This window comes from Ursus americanus, chromosome 4, assembly GCF_024610735.1.
Source record: "Ursus americanus isolate L20-20 chromosome 4, mUrsAme1.1.p, whole genome shotgun sequence".
NCBI classification, from domain to species: Eukaryota; Metazoa; Chordata; class Mammalia; order Carnivora; family Ursidae; genus Ursus; species Ursus americanus.
This window is the reverse complement of record NC_142130.1, coordinates 36,052,933-36,072,874: the sequence shown is the minus strand read 5'-3', so window position 1 is coordinate 36,072,874 and position 19,942 is coordinate 36,052,933. Positions and strand designations below refer to the sequence as shown.

The 19,942-nt window shown below is 34.0% G+C and overlaps 1 protein-coding gene across 6 annotated transcripts in view; it reads right to left on the bottom strand.

The window, feature by feature from the left end:
- The window catches only part of IQCB1 (IQ motif containing B1), a 67,857-nt gene that overhangs the window by 10,372 nt on the left and 37,543 nt on the right, over positions 1–19,942 (bottom strand). For 5 of the 6 annotated variants that reach the window (XR_006782434.2, XM_045812531.2, XM_045812528.2 and 2 more), the window contains 3 exons: positions 17,392–17,534; positions 15,200–15,348; positions 9,640–9,771 (listed from right to left, as the gene is read on the bottom strand). Coding sequence is in view for 5 of the 6 variants with exons in the window: in XM_045812531.2 (XP_045668487.1) it covers positions 9,640–9,771; positions 15,200–15,348; positions 17,392–17,534 (424 nt within the window). In the remaining variant the exon portion in view is untranslated. Of the gene's footprint in view, positions 1–2; positions 7,995–9,639; positions 9,772–15,199; positions 15,349–17,391; positions 17,535–19,942 lie in introns of those variants that run through there. The other variant, XM_045812530.2, reaches the window with a different exon arrangement.

Sequence of the window (19,942 nt, the reverse complement as noted above, 5' to 3'; positions counted from 1 at the left end):
GAACAAAGAACAGAAAAAATTATCACAGGACACACACACATGTGTTTTGCCCAACCATTTAGTTGAGGTTCCAGAATGCTTAGCTGTCTCTCATCCTATCAGTTGAATCTCATGATTGATTCCTACCTCGTACTCTTGTGCAAGCATTAAATAGCCTTTTAAAAGCAGCTTTAGATGAAAATTCAGAGGGTAGTTTCTTTCTGGTATGCTCCTACACCTCACTTCCTCACACATTGGAATTCTGGGAGAAGAGGTAAGACTGAGAGACCATAGTGAAAACTACAAATCGTTCAGTAAAGATACTGGCCTGGAACAGGAGTAACAAGGCCAACCTCTTGTTCCAGATCCCACCTGACAGACTATGTTACTTTTTATCCCACCCCCACTCCTAAACTTATTAAAATCATAATGTTATAATTGCTTCTGGTTTCAGAGATCAAGGGACAAAATCAGCCAAAGGACCATATTCCTTGGGCTACACAGCTACTTTAAAGGGAACTTAATTAGTTTAGAAAAATACAAGAAAATTTTAACTCTGAAGCTGATAAAGCTTCTGACACCACAGCTTCTCAAATATTTCACAGCTCTGTCTGGAATGGAGTCCCATTCCAGCTAACACCTTACTTTTCAGCCACAGAATCTTAAACAGAGCAGCACTAGAGTATGACTAAAGCAGTACTTCTTTTTTAAACAAGAGCATGCATCAAAATCATACACAATGCATTAAAAAAAGAGAGAGGCTCAAAGAACTAAATGTAAGAGATAAACTAACTATAAAACTCTTAGAAGATAGGGGAAAAGCTTCATGACACTAGGTTTGGCCATTTCTTGAATATGACACTGAAGGCACAGATACAACAAAAGAAAAATAGACAAGTTGAACTTCTATCAAAATTAATAATTTCTGTGCATCAAATGATACTATGAACAGAGCAAATGGGTAACACATACAATGGGAGAAAATATTTGCGAATCCCATATCTGATAAAAGATTAATATCCAGAATATATAGATAACTCCTAAAACTCAACAACCAAAAAACCCAAACAACCGGATTAAAAAGTGGGCAAAGAACCTGAATGGACATTTCTTCAAAGAAGGTAATACACTATATGCTAACTAAATTTAATGTAAATTTAAAAAAGAAGATATTCAAATGGCCAATAAAAGATGCTCAAAATCACTAATCATTAGGGAAATACAAATCCATTCACAATGATATACCTACTACTTCACACCCTTTGGATGTGAAAATAACAGAAGGCAAGGAGCTGGAGAAATTGGAACCCCTGTGCACTGCTGGTGGGAAAGTAAAATGGTTCAGTGCTCTGGAAAATAGTATGGAAGCGCCTAAAAAGACCAGAAATAGAATTACTATATGATTTAGCAATTCTGCTTCTCAGTATATGCCCCCAAAATTTGAAGCAGTGACATGAATAGATACTTGTACACCCATATTCAAGGCAACATTATTCACAATAGCCAAAAGGTGGAAGCAACCCAAGTATCCATCAATAGATGAATGGATAAACAAAATGGGGTGTATACTTATGATGAAATTATTATCCAACCTTAAAAAATTCTACATAAGACATGCTGTGGATGAACCTTGAAGACATTAAGCTAAATGAAATAAGTCAGTCACAAAAGGATAAATACTGCATGATTCTACTCATGAGATACTCAGCATAGTCTAATTTATAAATACAGAAAGAAGAATAGTGGTTGCCTGGAGTTAGGGGGGAAAGAATGGGAAATTAGTGGTGAATGGGTATGAATTTCAGTTTTGCAAAATGAAAAACATTTTGAAGATGAATGGCAGTGATGGTTGCACTCCAATGTAAATGAATTTAATTCCACTGAACTATAAACTTACAATGATTAAAATAGTAATTTTTATGCTTTATATATTTTACCACAATTAAAATAAATAAATTGAAAGAACAGAACATGTGACCACACCAAACTTACTGATTCAGAATTTCTTGGTGTGTGTGGCCTGGGTATGTTATTTTTATAAAGGGATTCAATTTATAACTCTGATTAACACTGCTAAAGTAATACAGTCTACTCTACAGACCTTAGGAACCAATGATCCATTTGTTGGGAAAAAAGCTTCCTCCCCCCCCACATTTAGGTTAAATAAAATTTTTTTAAACATATAGCTTTATTGAGGTAAAAGTGAAACACAGTAAACTATAATTATCAAAAGTGTACAATTTGATAAGCTTTAACCTATGTAAACATCTGTGAAAAACATTACCACAATCAGGATAATGAACATCTATCACCATCAGAAGTCTCATTGCCCTTTTGTAATCCTTCATTCCTCACTCTCCCATCTCCAAGCAACCACTAACTTACTTTCTGTTACTCTATAGATTAGTTTACATTCTTACAGTTTATATAAATTGAATAATACAGTGTATATTATCTGGTTTCTTTCATGTAGCATAATTATTTTGAGATTCATCTATGTTGCTTTGTGTATCAATAATTCATTCCTTTATATTGTGGATTAGCGTTCTATTGCATGGATATACCACAACTTGTTTATCTATCTGTTGATGGATGCTTGGGCTATTTCTGGATTTTGACTATGAGCATTCATGTGCAAATGCTTACATGGACATATATTTCCTTTCCTCATGGATAAATACTTAAGAGTAGGATAGCTGAATCATGTTTAACTTTTTAAGAAGTTGCCAAACTGTTTCCAAAGAGGCTGCACTATTTTACATTCCCATCAGCAGTATACGAGAGAGCTACAGCTCCTCCACATGCTTGCCAACCTTTGATATGGCCAACTTTTAAAATTTTAGCCATTTTAACAGTTGTAGAAGGATCTTATTGTGGTTTAAATTTGTATTTCTTTATTGACCGATGATGTATCTTTTTATGCATTTGCCACATCTTTGGGTGAAGCATCTGTTCAAATCTTTTGCCCATTAAAATAAAATTGCTTTGTTTTCTTATTGCTGAGTTTTGAGAATTTGTTCTATATTCTGGATACAAGTCCTTTACCAGATACATGCTTGGCAAATATATTTTCCCAATATTTGGTTTAAAAAATATATCACAGTGTCTTTTGAAGAGCAGAAGTTTAAAATTTTGATGAAATCCAATCTATCAATTTTTCATTTGTAGATTATGCTATTGTTGTATTTAAGAAATTTCTGCTCAACTAAAGGTCATGATGTTTCTCCAATGTTTTCTTCTAAAAGTTTTACATAGTTTTAGATTTTGTATTGAAGTCTATGACCCATTTTAAGTTTTATATATAATGCAATATAGAGATCCAAGTTCATTTTTTTACATATGGATATCCAATTGTTCCAGTTTCTCCACACATTAATTGTGTACCTATGTCAATAATCATGTTGTTGGCCATGTAGGTGGGTTTATATTTGGATTTGATTTTGTTCCATTGATTTATTTTTTAAATCTTCACATCAATACCATTGTTTTGACTACTATAGCTGTATAGTTTATGAAATCAGGTAGTGGTAGCCCTCAACTTTGTTCTTTTTTGTAGTCATTTTAGCTTTTCTGCGTCCTTTCCATTTCCATACAAATTGTACGGTCTGCTTGTCAATTTCTACTAAAAAATTTTGCTGGGATTTTAAAAGACTACTAAATGACATCCTGTCTCCTTCCTGATTTTAGGAAAGAAGCATCCAGTCTTTCATCATTGTCAGCTGTAGATATTTTTCATGACATGGAGGAAGTTTCCTTCTATTCCTACTTTGCTGAGATTTTTTGTTTTGGTATGTATTTATATGATGATATTGTTTTTCTTAGTCTGTTAATATGGTGAGTTACATTGATTTTCAAAGGTTAAACTAGTTCTCTATCCCTGAGATAAACCCATGATGCATTAACCTGTTTAATATATTACTAATTCAACTTGCTATAATTTTGTTTAGAATTTTTTCATCTATGCAAAATATTGTTCTGAAATTCTCTGCTTGTCATGTTTCTGGTTATGGGGTGAGAGTAATGCTGGTCTTATAAAATGAGCTGAGAAGTATTTTCTCCGCTTCAATTTGACAGATTTTACAGAGAATTGGCATTATTTCCTCCTTAAATTCACCACTGAAGAAATCTAGTCCTGGAGTTTTTCCTGAGGAGAGGTTTTTAACTATAATTTGTTTCCTTTATAAATATGGGGCTATTCATTTTATCTCTTTCTTCTTGGGTAAGCTCAGGTAATTCTTATCTTTACAGGAATTTATTTCATGAGACTTATCAAATTTATTGGCATATAAAGTTGTTATAATGTTCCCTTATTATCCTTTAACATCTGTAGTGTCTACAATGAAGTCATCTTTCTTATCTCTGACAGCAGTAATCTGTATCTCCTGTTTTTCCTGATTAGTCTGGCTACAAGTTTATCGATTTCATTGATCCTCTCAAATAGCTGACTTTTAGTTTTACTAATTTTTTCTATTGTCTTTGTTTCCTATTTTATTAATTTCACTTTGATCTTTATTATTTCCTTTCTTCTATTTACTTTGGGTTTAACTTGTTCTTTTACTAGTTACTTAATTTATAAGCTGAGGTCTTCGATTTGAGCCTTCTTTTAATATAGATGTTCAGCAATATAAATTTCCCTCCAAATACTGCTTTAGAGAAATCCACAAGTTCTGAAATGTGCTTCCATTCAGTTTGAAATACTTTTTAACTTCCCTTTTTATTTCTTCTTTGGTTATTTAGAAGTGTGTTGTTTAGTTTCCAAATATTAAGGGATAATATATCTAGAGATCTTTCTGTTACTACTTCAAACTTAATTTCATTGTGGTCAGAGAGCATATTTGTATGATTTCAGTCTTTTTTAGTTTATTGGCTTGTTTTATGGCACTGAACATGGTCTATCTTGATAAATATTCTGTGTGCACATGAGAAAAACATGTATTTTGTTGTCATTCCATGGAGTATTCTAAAAATGTCAGTCAGGTCAAGGTGTTTAACAGTGTCATTCAAGTCTACTATACTCTTGTTGCTTTTCTGCCTACTTATTGCATAAGCTGTTAAGAGAGGGTATTGGACTCTCCAGCTTATAGTTGTGCTTTCTCTATCTTTTCATCACAGTTCTACCAGATTTTGCTTCATGTATTTTATTTTGACAAAATATATATAAAATTTATCATGTTAACCATTCTTAAATATATAGTTCAGTAACATTAAATACATTCACATTGTTGGGCAATCATCACCATAACCATCTCCAAAACTTTTTCATCTTTCCAAACTGAAATTTCATACCATTTAAACACCAACTCCCCATTCTCCCACCCCCAGCTCCTGGAAACCACCATTCTATTTTCCGTCTCTATTCTAGGTACCTTATCTAAGTAGCATCATACTTGTTCTTTTGTGTCTGGTTTATTTCCCTTAGATGATGCCTTCAAGTTTCATCCATGTTGTCTTTATGTATTTTGAAGTTCTGTTATTAGGTACATAAACATTTAGGATTCTTATATTCTTTTGACTGACCCCTTTATCATTTATCAGAAATTGTTTCCTCTACTTCTGGTAATATTTCTCTGACATCTACTTTGATATTAACATAGTCATTCTAGAATTCTTTTCATTTGTATTTGCACATTTTGTTCTATCTTTTTATTTCTTCATATTTAAAGTGTGTTTCTTGTAGTCAACATATAATCAAGTCTTACTTTTTTATTTAATCTGACAATCTCTGCTTTTAATTGGAGGTATTCAGACCACTTACACTTATTATAACTATTGATAATGGTCCTATCAATGATTATATGATATGGTCTTATTGATATGGTCATATTTGTTTTTCATTTTCCCCATCACTTTCTTTATGTTTCCTCTTTTCTGCCTTCTTTTTGATGAATCAACTATATTTTATTATTCAATTTCATCTCCTTTATAGGTTTATCAGCTGTACCTTTTTTATTTTTTAATCATATTGGTAGCTTTAGGACATAGTATACGTTTTTAACTTATCAATCTATTTTCAAGTAATATCATCTCACCTCATATATAGAAAAAAACCTTTCCATAGTATACATCTATTTCTCTCCTTCTCGCTTTTATACTATTGTTGCTAAGCATTGTATTTTTATAAAAATTACAAACACCATTAAACATTGCTATTATTTTTGTTTCCAACAAAAACCAAACTAAAATAATCTATTTTTGAAAATGAAGTTTAACTGAAATACAGCCACATGTATTTGTTTACATATTATCTAACGCTTTAATCTACAACTGCAGAGATGAGTAATTGCAATAAAGGTTTTACCACCTACAAAATTGGAAATATTTACTCTCTAGTATGCATTACAGAATACTTGATGGCATTTTGGTTTAAAGAATCAATTATATTTTATAAAGATTTAAATGATGAGGAAAAAGTCATATATTTACCCATGCTGTTACCATTTCCAGTGTTCTTAATTTCTTTATGTAGAGTTGGGACATCTTGTGGTGTCATTTTCCTAGTATCATTTTTGAGAAAAATCTTAAATCCTTTACAACGTAAAGGATATAACATTTCTGGTAGTGTAAGTATGTTGGTGACACAGTAGTTCATCATTTGCATGTCTGAAAAAGTTATCTTGTCTGTGTTCTTAAAATAATTTTTCAAGGTAAAGCATTCTGCATTGACAGATTTTTTCCTTTCAAAACTTTAAAGCTGTCTTCCTACCTGCATTGTTCCTGCTGAGAAATATGTCATTTCTATCTCTGTCTTTATATGTTTTTATTTTTCTATTTTTGAGATTTTTACTTTATTACTGATTTGAGGAATCTGATTATCATATGCCTTGGCATAGGGTTTTTTTTTTCATGTGCCTGCGCCTTCAGTGGACTTGGGGGTAAATTTATAGTTTGGAAAGTTTTTGGCCATTATTTTTTCTCCCCATCTTCTCCAGAAACTCCAATTATTCATTTACTTGGCCATTTGAAGTCTCACAGATCATTAATGTTCTTTTCAACTAAATTTTTTTTTCTCTTTGTGTCTCATTTTATATAGTATATACTACTATGCTTTCAACGGTATTAATATTTTATTCATCAATGTTTAATTTGCTACTAAAGATCTAGTGCATTTTTCATATCAAACACTGAAATTTTCATCTCTGGAAGTTTGATTTGGATATTTTTTATATCTTCCACATCCCTACTTAAAATTTGAGTATATGAACAATGTCCTTCTCTGCTAATTTTAACATCTGCGTAGTCTCTAGATTGGTTTGATTAAGTATCCTCCTCTTCATGGGTCATGTCCTCCTGCCTCTATATATGCCTGTTAATCTTTAATTGGCTGCAAGACATTGTTAACTTTTACCTTGTTGAGTCTTTCTCTGGGATGTGGTTAATTTACATAAATTAAAAAAAAAATCTTTTTGGCTCTTGCTTTTATGATTTGGTTAGCAGAATGCATCAGTCCACACTATTTACTTTCTACTACTAAGGCAAGACCTTCTTAAGTACTCTTTCTGATGCCCTGTGAATTAAGTTTTTCCAGTCTGTTTGATGGGCATATGTACTATTCTTGGACCTGTGTTGAGTATCAGGCACTGTTCCTTTCTATCTTTGAAGACGACTGTTTCCTTGGTCTTGGGTAGTTTCCTTATACATATGTGCTAATCAGACTCCTGAAATATACTCAATATTCTGCAGCTATCTGGGGTGCTCTTTGTATATCTTTTCATTCTGTACTCTGTCCTATGAAATCTAGCTGCCTTGTTCTCCTCAGACTCTCAGTTCTATCTCTTCGGCACGGGGATCCCAAAAGGCTCCAACTCTTTCCTCCTCCTTGTGCTTTGACCTAGAAACTCTCTCAGGGCAATAAGCAAGGGTCATCATAGGGCTCACTTTGTTCCCTCTCAAGAATTACTAACCTTCTTTGTTTGATGTCCATGGTCTTGAAAACTCTTGTTTCACATATTTTATCTTTTTTGTCTCCCATTTGCTTCAGGCAGGCAGTAAATCCAGTCCCTTTTACTCCATCTTGCCTGTCAGGAATTACTAACCTTCACTGTCTGATTTCCATGGTCTTGAAAACCATTGTTTCATGTATTTTATCTCCCCCCCCCCCCAATTGTTTCAGGCAGGAAGTAGATTCAGTCTCTGTTACTCCATCTTGGCTACAAGCAGAAGTCAGAACTTTTTTCTATTGTCTACCTCCATGTGGTAACCACAGAGGGCCTGACTTATAATGGCAGGCTTATCATCTTCTTTTTCCTCACAGGCTTACATTAATTTACAGGTTCTTAAATTCAGATTAGTAGGAGGGAAATGTAGGAGGCCTTACTCAGGTCTCCTCAACTGGACCTTGTTGTTCAGTTCTGCTTTTACCAATGCTCTGTGTTCTGCTTATCTATCAGATACATGTTCAGCTATAATATGTTAGTATTCTAATTTCCATTTATATAAGTTTTTTCTGTTTTGGGGGGGTTGTTTGCATAAAGCACTTTAGTTTTGGGAGCTCTGCAAGAATGAAACAGTGAATGATAGGACTACCTAACATCACTCTTAAACTCTAACATTAGTCACCCAGAACCTTCAGATTTTGAAAGACAGAGTCAGAGAGAAAGTGTATATGTCGGGAGGCAGGGCCAGGGAGGAGAGAGAGAGAGAACCACAAACAGTAGAAGTACAAGGAAATGGATGTGAAAGTACCAAATGGCACTTTTATGAGTGGTTAGCTCAAATGAAGGCAATAAGAATTCTGACTGAAGTGTATAAACTCCCAACTTTCCCCATAAAATTAGTGAAGTATGGAAAAAGCCTCAAGAGAAAAGTGGAGATGACTGGCAGAAATACAGGTTATTAAAATTAATGATGGGGTGGTGAGCTACTCTAAAAGCAGAAAGGAAAATGATCTTCAAAGACATACAGGAGTAAAAGGTCAAGAACTCAGAAGGGAGGGGTGCCTGGGTGGTGCAGTCAGTTAAGCATTCAACTTCTGATTTTGGTTCAGGTCATGATCTCAGAGTTGTGAGATCAAGCCCCACATAGCGCTCTGCACTCAGTGAGGAATCTGCTTCTTTCCCTCTCCCTCTGCCCACACCACAACACCCTGCACGCACTCTCTCTCTCTCTATTAAATAGGTGAATAAAAAAAAAAAAAAGAACTCGGAAGAAGCAAATAACACCTGATCTGTAGTACTGTGGTCATAGAAAGTAAAAGATATGGACATTTCTATTGGGAGAAATGTGTTAGCAGTATTACAGTGATAAAATCATAAGAGACAAACAGTCAAATGCTTTGTAACATTAGCTCCTGGGGTTTCATTAATAGCAGATGTCGGTTCCCACATGTACGCATTATGTGTTTGGGTATACATGTTAACAATGAATATTTATTGATTGGAAGCTATATATATTCTTTATGGAATTTTCAAAACAGTCAATAGTTTTACATACTATTGGAAAAAAAAGCAATGACCATGTCTTGCTGATACACTATAGGAAATAACCAATCTGAAGCAGTCTCCTTCCCTATTGACTATACTATGGCCCATATAATTATAAGACTCCAAATCTCTTAACTCTATGGTAAAGCCACTCTTACTACTTTATATCAATAGTAAACACACAAACACATGAATATCATGCACTGGAAACACTGATATCATGGCACAGAAGCCTGCATACCGGATGTCTTCTGAGATAGTCATCCACTTGTTGCTTCAGTTCAACTCTGCGTGCATCAGTGAGATCTTGAAGTCCTTGCCAAGGAGCAAATATCTTCTTTTTCTTACGACACTTCTCTAGAAATTTAAGAGTCTGGGGCAAAAAAAGATTTGTGATTTTTCATTCCTGACTAACAGAACTATTTTTTCTACAACATATGGTAGCAACAACATTATAACAGTTGTTAACTCTGAGTATACATGGGGAGAGGGATGGGATTGTGACAGGGAGTGAGGGAGGACAATGACTTTTTAATGATATTCTTCTGTAGCATTTTAATATTTTACAAGGATATATTCACGTATTATCTGTATGGAAAGCAAAAAAGAGGAAAAAATAGGAAGTGAGTTCTTGTTTCAATTCTAGTCCCTTATAAACTGTATGATTTGGGGCATAGTACAGTAAGCAATAAAGAGCAAAAAACTAGAAATAAGTTCTTGTCTCAATACTAGTCCCGTATAAACTGTGTATGATTTTGGGCAAGTCACTTGATCTTCACAGGACAGATTCTATGTCTATAGAAAACACAAACCCCAATTCTACTTAGACTACAAAAATGTGAGGACCAAAGGGACAGTATGTAAGAAAAAGCTTGATAAATGAGGAAATATAATAAAATTGTAAAGTATGGGGCAACTGATTAAAGTAGTTTCTGAATGTTCTTCCTCATGTCCTTCGAAAGAAAGAACTAATAAAAGAAGTCTTGAAACAGGCAAGATTTGGAGAAAATTTGAAATTATTCTGCCCAATTTTTTTTCACTCTCTCCCTTCCTTGTAGTTTTTATTTTCATCAGTTACATTTCATATTGCTTTAAGGAAAAGGTTGGCAAATTATTGCCCACAGACCAAATTCAGCCTGCTGCCTGTTTTTATAAGGCTTAAGAGTTAAGAAAGGTTTTGTACTTTTACATGGTTAAAAAGTTCAAAAAGGAAATGAATATACTGTGATATGTAAAAATTCTATGAAATTAAAAATTCAGTGTCTACAAATAACATATTTTAAAGTTTCATGCTTGTGTATTGCCTACAGTTTCCTTTGTGCTACAACCATAGAGCTGCATAGTTGCAACAGACTGCATGGCTCACAAAGTGTAAAATATTTTACTATTCAGTGCTTTCCAGAAAAAAATTCATTGATGTAATTCTATTGTTTAAAGCATCAGTTTTATAAGAATTATTACCAAAGAACCCTATAGTTCTTTGCCTCCTCCCTCAAAGACAACAACTTTAATTCTTTCAGGTTTTTCTTTTGGTGTTTCTGTCCATCTACTTCTCTGTCATTTCTCAGGTATAGTTATTATCTATTGACTTTCTCATATGAAGAAAGTCATGCAAGACTCTCTCACTGCTTGGCCTCCCACACACTTTCCGTATCCCCAGACATCCAATATTATTATAAATTTAGTTAAATCAAAGTTCAGTGTTTACATAATTATGACTACATAAAGGCCATTCAATTTTGAACCATATAGCATATGATTTACTTTTCCTTTTTAGCACATTTTTTATTTTCTCTAGAATTAGTAAGTCTGTTGTTTTCCTGTGCTTACTTTTCTATGCACTTATCACTGATTACATATCTAAACTCTGTCCTAATGCTTAATACATTAAAATACATCAGGCATTCTATCAAATTTATTTTGTTGGACATACATCTTCTGGAGCTTTCTGACCTGCTCCAATCTGGATTGACTGTTCTTTATGCCTGATGCATAGGTATCATCCTGAGATCTCCATTTACCATCATCTTGGTGACTCTTTTCATCTTTCCTTTCCATTTTCTTATATTCCACATTGTCTTTTTTCTTGGGTTACTTCTTTGTTTTAAATACTTTGTGATGCACGAAAATGTCTTTAGTCTACCCTTACCTTAAACTGATAGTGTGGTTGGGTGTAGAATTCTAGTTGGAAATCATTTTCCCTCAAATATGTAACAGCCTTACTCCAATACATTTTAGCTTCCAATGTTGCTACTGAGAAGTGTATGTGTCCCCAGTGTATTTCACAGTAATGAAAATAAATGTGGGTGTGTTTCTGTCCTTATATTAAACATTTAGTCCGTCCTTTTAACCTAAAACTCGTAACATTCAGTTCTGGGAAATCTTGAATGATTTGATTTCCTATCCTCAGGTTTTTTCTGTTGCTTCAAATGTTTGAATGTTTGACATCCTGGACTGGTTATCTTTTCTTTTTGCCCTGCTCTCCAGATTTCCCAAACTTTTTTCCCCTAGCCCTTTTATTATGTCTTTCACTTTTTCTTCTGCCAATGTTTATTCTATTTGTCCCCTTTTACATAGCATCTTGGTTTTGTTTCATGCAGTAGCTCTGAGGAAATAATAGATTTTGTAAAAGTTTTCTTATCCCTGCAATGTCTCTATTTTCACAAAGTAGTTTTATTCTGTTTCTTTTGGCCTCAGCTTTCTCAGATATCCAATGATACTTCGAGTTAATATTTAAGAGTAAGCTCTAAGAAGGTGTTTAGAAATTCTGGGCAGGTTGGTAGGCTTTATCTACCATACTTCAATACAGAACTACTGAACTGAGCTGTTTCTTTGAAGTACGCCATTTGAATAAACTGGTAACTTTTCTCAGATTTCTCAAAGAAAATACTCTCAATCTACTGCTTGCAGGAGATAAGCCTGGCTGCCAGCACACTGGGACCTAAGGGGAGAAAAATAAAAACAGGGCTGGAGGTCTTCTCACTCAGTTTATAAAATTTCCCTAATACCCCTATTTTAGAATGTTACTGGAGCCTTCAACTGTGCTTGCATTTTCCTGTTAAGAGACTCTCTCCTTTCCTTGTATTCTTCCCTTTACTTGATTCTTCTTCCGCCCCTCCTCTACCTCCTGCTTTTAGCACCATCCTAGGCTTATCAAGCTATGCTGGGAACTTCAGAATTAAGGTACCAGAACAGAGGAATCTCTATCCCTAGATCAAAAAAGCCCACCTTGACCTTTTCTCCATTCTTTGTCATTTCAGAACTCTCTGAAATTATATTTCTCACCCCGTTTTTTATTTTCTCAACTGCTAATGGTTTGTTTTACTAAGTGGTTTTGTGGTCAGTCTGTGATGGATATGTATAATAGTGCTATAATACTTTTCTGATATAATCAAGTAGCAAGGATTGCCATTATTCTGGCCCTAGAGACCAACACCAGCAACAATCACCTTCCTTCTGAGCTTAAGAGATGAGAAACCAAGAGAAGAAAATCCTGAAGCATTAAAAGGGAAAATGTAACTAACTCTTCAAATTCAACACTATGCCACTACAGAGAACTCCAAGTTGTCTATGTCAAGGATGTGTAACTTGAAATTAGCAAGTTTACACAGGTTTTTTTTTCAATTTCTAGGTACATGAGAAACAATGCCTCTGCTTTTGCACAAAATAAGGGAGGGAGAAAGGTAAAAACAGTTCTGGTCTTTCTTCCAGTTCTGGCTTTTTCCTGCCAAAAATACTAAAAACCAGTTCCTTCTAAGGGACAAGTTCAGTGAAATGATATTCCTACTACTTTCAGTGAAACTAATGAATTATTCCTTTTTCTTTCTTACCAAGATCAATTGCAGTGCTAACAGAAATATAATGGAAGTCACATATGTAATTTTAAATTTTCTAGTAGCCATATAAAAAAAAGCAAAAACTGGTGAAATTAATATTTTGCATAGGCTAGGTTATGTAAACATAGTATAACTCAATATATGTAAATATATGTAAATTATCCAACATGTATTCAATGGAAAAATTATTAATGAAGTATTTTACACTCTCATATTAAGTCTTCAAAATGTGGTGGGCATTTCACACTTACTGCACATTTCAATTTTGACTAGCTACATGTCAAGTACTCAAGTAGTCACATATGGTTGGTCGGTACTACTGTATTGGACACAGTCTATATGCAGGTCTATAGTATGTCTTAGAAAAGGATGCTTCAAAATGTAGCAAAATGTGTCATTTACTGACCACTGATTGCCCTATTCTAATTTTCTCTACTATTTTCATTTTTCTTCCCTCTCTATACTTAATAATTTTTCTTTCTCTTTTCCCTCTTTGAAAGGAATCCTCTTCTTACCTTTCTACTTTTGCCTAGCTTTGCTTTCCTTCACCATTATTTTCAGTAGTGAGTTGCAAAGACTAAAAACACGACCTCGACCTATCCCTTTTTGTTCTTACAATGGAGACCCATTCTCCTTTTGGGTGGGGGAGATATAAGGCAGATGTAATGAATCTTTTTCCTCTTATGCCAAAGAAAAATGTGAAAGCCAAAATAACTTTGCCTTCATAGCCCTCAGATACCCTCTTATAAAGACCTCTGTGCTTCTTTAAGGAATGGCAGACAAACTGGGGTATCTCACTTTAGAGTAGAGGACCCTTTTATAAAATTTTGGGCTTATCTAAATAGGTAAGATAGTAATTCAATTTAATAAGGGCCCAGCTGATTCGCTGACAAGGGAGCATTTAAGAAAGGAGGTAGCCATGAGGTAAAGGTATTAGAAAGGACCCAAGGGTTCCTCTAAAAGAAGTATGTCCAACACTGATATCCATGGGTTAATTCTTAGATGGCCCCGTTTAACAGAGGGAAAAATGTAGGTATAGATGTGGTTTGGTGATAGTACTGGATTGTTTGTTGCAGATATAGCCTGACCTCACCAGAAAAGCCTGAGGAAGAAGGATGCCACAGAAAAATCTCTTCCTATTTCTGTAGTACTTACTCTAACCTATTTTTTGAGTGGTTTTTAATAATTTTTGTAAAACGTTAATCACAGAGAATTAACAAAGAGACTATTCAAAATCTATCACTCTGAAAAGGTGAAATTAACCCAAAGTTCAACAATAAAGGACTACAAAATGCTATAGGACCTGAAATCCTAATATGAAAGTTAACAGGTATAAGTGAATAACAGATGTTAGGAAATTGGTCATTAAATGAAATAAACACCTTTGTGTGCTATGCTTTTCCAAGGCAATAAATATTACTAAATCCAAGGAAAATTATCATTTAAGAACACCATTCTATAATTCAAGAATTATAGTGATCCAGTTATATCTAATATATTATCTGTACATTAAAAAAATAAACTATGATGTGCTGAACTAGTATAGACTTTGCAATTTACAAAATACTTTCCCATAAATTGGGTCATCTCATTCACGTAACAACTGAGTTAAAAAGGTAGGGTAACCATCCATTCATACAACAAGCACATGCTGAAAGCTGACAACAATAGATAAGACTTAGTTCCTTATCCCCAAGGAAGTCACAGACCAAGAAAGAAAGAAAAAAAATTAACAACACTGCAGTATGATAAATGATGTACAGGGTTCTATAGAAGTACTAAGGACTGAGTGTCTAAATCAGTTTGTCCAGTGGTAAGGAGGTACTTATTTTATAGAGAAAGAAACTAAGACTCAGAAAAGCTAAGTGACTAGACCAAGACTTTACAGCAGGTATATACAAGGTCAGCTTTGAATCCATGTTTTTGCCTCCTAATCCAGTAATCTTTTTACTACATTAGACTCACTGCTCTCTGAAGTATGACAGCTGCTTTATACTCCGTGAGAGATGGCCTCTGTTGGCGAAAATTTTTCCTTTCCCTGTACCCTCTCCAGTGTTTCTGGATAATCAATGCTGATTTCTCTTCTATTTCCCGATTATATTTTTCCACCTGACCTAAAAAGATGACAGACACTATTACAACATACTCAACTGCTATGTTTCTCAAGTTCTGGAATCAGGATAATGATAATAACAATAATCTTGCAGTCTTTTTGTTTCTTTAAATATTGTTCATTAATTTCTCCAAGTTTATTATTTTACAATGGTTCTAAGATAGCAGAAACAAAAAACTCCAAAAGCTTTCTCAGATTATGCAAGTTCTTTAAAGATTCATATAGGCTGCTGATGGGTAGTAAGGAGGGCACGTATTGCATGGTGCACTGGGTGTTATATGCAACTAATGAATCATGGAATTTTACATCAAAAACTAGGGATATACTGTATGGTGACTAACATAATATAATAAAAAAATATTATTATTAAAAAAAAAGAAACAAGTCCACACATATTTCCTAAAATAACATTGATACGTTCAAACTTAGTAGTAACATTTGTGGGACATATTTTGTTTCTGCCAGATTTAAATATGATGGAGGCAAATGTGAAATAGAATATGTTAAGTAATTACAATAAAAACACCACTAAAAAAAATAAATAAAGATTCATATAATTTTTTTGGCAAAGGAATGAGAAAGGATTAAAAATCCAATAGCAAGAATATTTACAAAAAAGAATCAGAAGTACATGGTTAGGAATTCAATCCATACCACGAGAGGGAAAAGGCAAGATGTGTGTATGTTAACTACTCTGTGTACTTCCAAATTTCTCTTAAGTCTACAGATAACTACGGGTGACTTTTTTCACTTTCTGGGAGGTGTTGTATGTGAAAGAGAGAAAGACCTCAAGGATGTCTCACAGATGGGAAATTGAGTATATTGTTGTGCTATTACCTGAGATGGGGAACTCGGGGAGAGGAAACGGGTGGGGTGAGGAGAGGATAATGACTAGTTTTGGGGATGTATGTGGATATCTAAGTAAAGCTATCCAGTAGGGAGCTGGCTACAGAGCTGTGCTGTCCAATATAGTAGACACTAACCACAAATGGCTACTTTAATTTAAATAAGATAAAATTAAAAATTCATATGCTTATGTGCACTAGCCACATTTCAAGTACTCAGTGGCCATGTCTAGCCAGTAGGAACCATATTTGACAGTGCAGATAAAGAACATTTCATTTTCTTAAAAGTGTTGGTTTAGGGGTGCCTGGGTGACTCAGCTGGTTAAGCGTCTGCCTTTGGCTCAGGTCATGATCCCAGGGGCCTGGGATAGAGCCCCATATTGGGCTGCCTGCTCAGCAGGGAGTCTGCTTCTCCCTATTCCTCTCCCCCCCCTCCTCCTAGTGAGTGTGCACATGCACGCTCTCTCTACCAAATAAATAAATAAAATCTTACAAAAAAAAAAAAAAGAAAGTGCTGGTTCAGAGCTTGGGAAGGTGAAGATGAAAACAAGATTTGTGTGTGCGAAGCACTCAGTTGTTAGTTGAAGCTATAGTTACGGACAGGATACTGTAGGAAAAGCAACATGAGAATAAGAGGTGAAGATGGAACCCTGGGAAACATCTATATTTAAGGGTAAAAAAAGAGAAATAAGAGGTTAGGTAAGAACACTGGGAATGAGTGGTAGGAGGGGAAGGGGAAGAACAAAAAAAATATCTTGAAACCATTCAGATTCCTAGACTATAATATTAATTTCAGCCTAGTGCATCAAAAGTGGCAAGATGGCACAAGGTTTATAGTGGTATATGAGTGAAGTTCTGATTCCAGAATGTAGCAATATTCTAACTCCTTACTTTAGGTCGAGGTGATTCTTTATGTCTCTGAAAGCCATCTTTAAGCATGTATTTTTATGTTTCACTAATTTATCTGAAAGATAAGGAAACTAGTGGAGAGACTGCTCATCATCAACTAATAGGCCTTAATAAAAAAAAATAGTAACTTTTTTTTTTTTTTACTCAAGATTTAATAAAGTTTACCTGAGAAGGGAGAAAACAGGAGAAAGGTCCAAATTAAAAGGAAAAAATCATCAGATAGTGGGAAATCTGGTTCATTAAGATACTCTAAACATTTTTACACTTACAAAATTGACATTGCCACCCACCTGGATGAACTATTTCGAGCATACTCAGCCGTAATTCTCGGGACAATCTCATGGCTCTCTGTCTTTGAAGTTGCAACTGTAATCTGCGGTGCTCTTCTTCTTTCTGCTTATTTAGCTTTAGTAATATCTTGGTTCGTCTAGATCTGTGATAGAAACATTAAGTACCTTACACACAATTTTTTCTTAAACTACATATCCACTCAAGAAGTATATGAAAAAACATTTAATCTCACTAGCAATTATATACATGCAGACTTGTTATAACAGTAACAAGTTGAAAACAAACTGTATGCCCCACAACAGGGAACTGGATAAATAAATTACTGGTTTATTCACTGGACAGGATTCTATGAACCATAAAAAAATAAAAATTACAAAAACTATTTAGCAAATTGGGAAAATACCCAAATCTAATGTCAAGTGAAAATAAAATCAGAATATAGAAGACATCCAAAGTGTGTTAAAAATATGTATTATGTACATAAAAAATAAATGATTAAAAAACAATAAAATTTCAACAGTGATTTTTGCTGCATAGAATGATTATGAATGATTTTTTTCTTCATGTTTACCTATTTCCCAATTATTGACTAATAACCATTATTATTAGAACCAATTATGAAAATTTTCATGTGGCCACAAAAAATTATTTAACTGGCATTTGTATATTACCTGCTCTTATTCACCAAAATTTCTCCTTAGCCATTTCTACCAGTTTTGATTGCTTCCTATATTACTGTGTAAGGAGATCACAAATATTAGTCTATAGTGAATATACTCAAAATGCTTTCAGATATCCATAGGAAAAGAAACCAAAAAGGATAAGAAGAAAAGAAAAGAATACATTATTCATTTTATCTCTATAGACTTAATTTGCTTGTGTCTCACTCAAGAGCATTTGCTCCTTGATTCTTTTCCCAGAATTAAACTGCCAACAAATGAGGTACCTTGGCTATAGTTTTGTAGACAGGCAGATTTCAAAACAGTATGGTTATAGAGGGTTATAATAATTTTTAATTCAGTTTCTTTTGGAAAAGGAAAAACAACCATAAAGCAATTTCAAAAATCTTTTAAAACAGGAAAGGAAGACTCACAAAACTATTTTGATAAAATTTTGTTTGAGTGTGTATGGTTTTTGCCTTTATTCTTAGTGTTTCTTAACTGCTACCAATTATAATTTGAGTGGTTTTTTTGGCTTTACACTTTGTCAAGAGTCAAAGATTTGTTTCAAAATATCTTTCTTATCCCATTATGAAAGGTAGAGAAGACCTCAAAGTGCATGTGTGCCAAAAGGAGAAGGGGTTCTAGAGAGGATGTAGGGCTAGCTGTATAGTTTCTAAGTGTCTCTTCCTCTTCCAGAGTTGGAAATGAAGTAAGTAAGGGGCCTTTATGTTCTCAAAGAATGGCTGATGGCTTGCTTCTCCTGTAGAACTAACTCTCCTTGGAAAATTCTGGGTTGTATACAGCATATACATAAGGATGTTTTACCCTTTACCTACTTATGGAGGGTAAAAGAGAACAGTTGGCTCTAAACAAAATCTCCTTTTAAATTACCTAATTGGTTACAGATTATAATGTCTAATATTGCATTATCATTATTTTAAATTTACTATTAGTATAAGAAACATAGTAATCATTAAAATTGAATTGCTAAGACATTTAATCTGTCAGAAAACTGGGTCTGAGAAAAATATGCAGGTTATAAAATACTGCAAAAAAAGAACTATGGAGCATGCAGGGCAGAAGTAAAATACAAACAGAAATATAGTAGAAAAGTGAGATTCAGAGATTGAAATGACTATAAATTGTAAATATGTACGTTTCTAGATTCACGTGCTTTAATTTCATGTTTGAAAACATTTATTAGGAATTAATGTGATTTTGAATTTGAATGTTTTCCCCCCCATTAGGAACATTTTTGTTAGTTACTAGTAGTTAGGTACTCTGTAGTTCTAGTTAAAGAGTTTCTTTAATCATTAAAAAATTAAAAGAACATTTATTTTATTTTTATTTTTTTATTATTATTTTTAATAATAATTTTTATTTTGTTATATTACTAAGAAAATTCATTTAACTGGTCTCTTTATAAGAAAGACTAGGCATTTGACCATCTGGCATCTGTGAGCACTTCTGAAAAGGAAATGAGTGATCAAATATATTCCCAATTTATGTAAGTACATTCCATGAGTTACATTTAATCAACATGAATCTTTACCACCAAAGAGAAAGTTGACCAAACTATCTACTACCAAGACATCAGGAAGTCTCTAGCAATTCCTTTGTTGGAGAATAGTAAGTATGAACTGGGGGAGTACCATATGAGTTGACTGCCAAAAGAGTTGATGGGCTCTGTTCATTAACGCAACAAACATTTATCTGAGTGATTGTTGCCTGCTTGGTACCATCACTCAGGGAAACAGAGAAGAAACACAGTTCTGCTCTTCAGAAGCTCAAATTCAAGGAGAAGTTGAAGTATAGCACAATATGTCACTCTGTCATAAAGATTATTTTGAGCTGGAGGCAAATGAGAATCCACAAATGTAGAAAGAGC